At 30.1% G+C, this 4,082-nt stretch overlaps 1 protein-coding gene across 1 annotated transcript in view; it reads left to right on the forward strand.

The window, feature by feature from the left end:
* The window catches only part of EMC2 (ER membrane protein complex subunit 2), a 43,708-nt gene extending 40,468 nt beyond the window's left edge, over positions 1-3,240 (forward strand). Inside the window, exon 11 of the mRNA XM_006085207.3 lies at positions 2,844-3,240. Within this exon, the coding sequence (XP_006085269.1) occupies positions 2,844-2,930 (87 nt within the window). The 3' untranslated portion in view covers positions 2,931-3,240. The remainder of the gene's footprint in view (positions 1-2,843) is intronic.
* Positions 3,241-4,082: the final 842 nt, after the last annotated feature.

Consider the following 4,082-nt stretch of genomic DNA (forward strand, 5'->3'; position numbering starts at 1 on the left):
TCCCTTGCCGGCCATCTTGTGACCACATGGGGGCAGCCATCTTGTGTGAGGGCGTGACAGTCAACTTGCATATTACCTTTTTATTATATACGATTGTATAACTACATAGTCCCTTCTTTCTGCTTTTGTTTATTTTGCCTTCCTTTTTATCCACTTTATTGAGGTATAATATCCAAAAAAACATGCACACATTTTAGGTTTACAGTTGAGTTTTGACAAGTTTAAATTCCCCTCTCACCACCACTCCAATTAAGATACACAACATCTTCATACAGAAAGTTCCCTTCTGCCACTTCGAAGTGAACCCACTCCATACTACAGACAAGCACTGATTTGATTTTTACCACTATAAATTAATTTTTCCTGTACTAGAACTATATACATGAGATCATAGGTTATGTACTCTTTTGTGCCTGGCTTTTTTCTCTCAGTGTAATGTTTCTGAGATTCATCCAACCAGTGTCCCATTTTATTTATCCTATTACTTTGTACACCCATGTTGTTTTCAAAATTGTGTAAAGGTAAATTTTAGCCCAACTTATCCCAGTAATTGCAATGGATGAATCATTGACTATTTATGATGATGATGATGATGATGATGATGATGATGATCTTTTGGGTGAATTTTCTTTAAGATCCAACAGGGAATTATGAAAAAAGAATTTACTTAAGCAAAATCTAACTGTATAAAAACAAAAATGCAGAATTTACGATTAATGTGGCAAATTATAACTAGAGATTGACATTTTAGTAAGCAAATCTGTGGGATCTAATTGAGAACTTCATTACTCATGTCTAGGCATATAAACAAGTATAAAGAAAAATATTCTTTATTGTAATGTTTTTCTAGGCATTTGTAAATTAGAGAAAATGAGGTTTTAGGAACTGCTTTTCTTTCTTTGTTTCTACTTAATAATGAAACAGAATATGTCTACTACTGACTTTTCAATGAGGTAATTGGTTTAGCATGTTCAGTAGAGGCAGGCAAGTTTGATTAATGCTCATGAAAAACTTTACTGTGAACCTACACACAATTATTTTCCAGATAAATGCTTCTTTGGTATACTGCTGAATTCATCTGTGCTAGTGATCCATATGTTATTATGATTGTGGAGGTGATTCTGTTACTATCCTTTTGGGAAATAGAAAATTAAATCATGATTTGAGGGAAAAATAGGATCCCGGCTTAATCAGTTAAATTGCCATATAATTCTGGAATAGACAAAATAATTGCATGTCAGGCAAAATTTGAAGTGATTGATTTATATTTTCAACTTTCTCTTTATTTGTTCTGACACAAATAAGTTTGCTTTGTTTATTCTAAATAGTACTCACTGGTTGTTAGTAATGTTGATACACAAACTTAGGTGATTTTTTTATTAGCTTATTTAAAAAATCACAAATTCATATTTACTATTTTTATTATGTTTAAGTACAAACTAAAATGTTGTATTTTAAAATACTTTTTATGACTCTATGGGAACTTATTTTTATTTTGCTATGTAAGTGTTATTATGTGGTATCCTATTTGTACCCCTTTCCCCAACCCATCAAAGCTTTTACTTAGAATTAGACCTTTAAGTATCTGATTAGGACCATTCCTATTTTGGGTTAGGCAGTGGTAAAAGAAAAGGCTTTCTGTTCTTGGTAAGTCCTTGTAAAAGTGAATTTATCAACTGGATAATAGGAGTGATAAGGACACCCCGCATCCTTTACTCACCAAATGCAATTATGTAAAGGCAAAGTTTTAAATGTGGTGTTGCTGTTACGACATTTTGTAATTGTGAATATTTTAACATTTGAATTCTTTTCATTAGTAATGTCTTATGAAAGGTAAAAGGGATCTTGATTCTTATGAGTTCTTCTCTTTTCCTGGCATTTCCTTTAGAAATCCTCTTTATTTACTCTGTCAAATCAAGAGTCAACCACAGAAGCTAATGGTTTAGGAAGTAAGGGAATCATAATGTTAAGCTGCAGCGAGAGGTCAAAGGCAGGTTAACAATTCCTGAAACCTATTGCTTCTATGATGTTACCTGTGCTTGATCACTTAATCTTTCTTTACAGGTCATAAGAAGTTTGCCAAATTAAGTTAATTACAAAAGAGAAGGAACACATCATAAATCAAGTACTAAGTACCTAAGACAGCATTGGTATTTGAAGGAAAGATCAGTTACATGAAAATGTATTGAGTGCTTAGATGTTAATTGAAAGTACTTTGTTTTAATAGTAAATGTTAGTACTTTAACCATGGGGAAAATAGGTAATATAGATATAATAAACCTACCCCCATAAGAAACACTTATCTAGTAGTGTTAAATCAAACTGATAAATGATGGGAATTGTCAGTCTAGTTAGAAGTCATTTTGAAATTAGCATGGGGTACTCAACAGTGGTTCCCCCACTGATTATGTGTACTATATTGAATTTAATATACTATGAATTTGGTGTAAATATACAAAGATAGTATTTAATGTATTATATTTTGTTTTCATTGTAAAATCCAATTTAAACTAGAAATGCATATTTTAAGACATGTTTACATCATTGTAATATGTAACAAAGTTTTTTTTGACAGGTCTTTGCTGCAGAAGCATGATATTACCTAGTCAATTAATAAATCTGGGATAATTTAAAGGATTACGACCAACTTTAAATAATTTTAGAGATATACTTAAAATGTTTAACAGAAAGTACTTTACATTTATATTTTACCTTTGTTTGAAAACTTTTGATTTTATGCTAGTGTTAAAATAGATGTTAGCTCTCATTAGCAATGAAATGTAAGGTTGTGATTTTGAACCTTCCACTGAAATTGACCCTAATTGCATTTTTTAAAAAATTAGTTTGCAGGTCGAAGTAAGAAGGAAACCAAATACTCTCTTAAGGCAGTCGAAGACATGTTGGAAACACTGCAGATTACCCAGTCTTAACGTTTCAAAAATTCTTTCACATTACATTTCACAACTGCACGATTGAACCTATTGGCTTGTGACTTATTTACTAAATGCCCAGTGCTATTTATATGCTAATTTCCTGTTAAGGCAGTTGTAAAGAATATGTTTATATAAACCTAAAAATGCCTTTCATTGCTAAGCAGAAAGATCAGGAAGGTCCATAGAAGAAGGATTTTAGAGTCTTATTGATTGTACAGCATTCTCTTAATATCACACTGCTTTTAAACCATAATCTGATGTAGAAATAACCTAATTAAATAAACCATGATGATTTATTAAACTTGCATATGAAGATTATAGTCTTTTTGTTATACTTAAATAGTAAAGGTACCGTTTTAGAACTCAATGCCTAGTTAGCTCTTTTTTATCTATGATAAGAAATAGATAGCATATATAACTGACTGAGCAAAATATTGACAAATTATTTTAACTCTCCTTTAGTGTCAGGTTGGATTTTGCTCTGTTTCAGTAGGCTATTGCTTTTTGTACTATAATATTACTCTCCTGAATCATGCTAAAATATGTAATTTTCCAAAATTTAGCAATATGTCTATAAAATGTTCATTTTGCCATAGAACATAATTAAATTTTTACCTATAAAATGCTTTAAGGTTCATATATGCTATAATACTCAAATTTAACCTTTATGAAAGTTATATTTATTGAACATTTAACTGTAAATTACATAAAAGAATATTCAGAGATCTAGAGAATAGGAATTAAAGGGGTTTCAGTGACTGTTATTTTTACTTTAGGGCAAAATAAAAAAAATCTAAACTTTTTAGAAGAAAATTTTTTACAATCCTTGTCTCATTATCTCCTTAGTGATAATTGAAATTTCTTCTTTTTTTATACTAATCAACCATTATACTACCTTCAACAGTATTTTGCATGTTTCAATAGAAAACAAAGAACTTTGAGAGTTAAACACTTTGTTCAGGCATAAATTAATTTTTAGAATAGTCAATTGTTCATTCAAGACAAATATTTATTGTTAGTATTAGTTTGTAATTTATATATATGTTACATATAATATATATTATATATAGTCATAATCCTATTTATTTATACTAACGTTATACAGAAACTCCTGCTCACTTGTCATTGCTGGATTTGGGCAAATGGGGA

This window comes from Myotis lucifugus, unplaced genomic scaffold (genome assembly GCF_000147115.1).
Source record: "Myotis lucifugus unplaced genomic scaffold, Myoluc2.0 scaffold_17, whole genome shotgun sequence".
Classification (NCBI taxonomy): Eukaryota; Metazoa; Chordata; class Mammalia; order Chiroptera; family Vespertilionidae; genus Myotis; species Myotis lucifugus.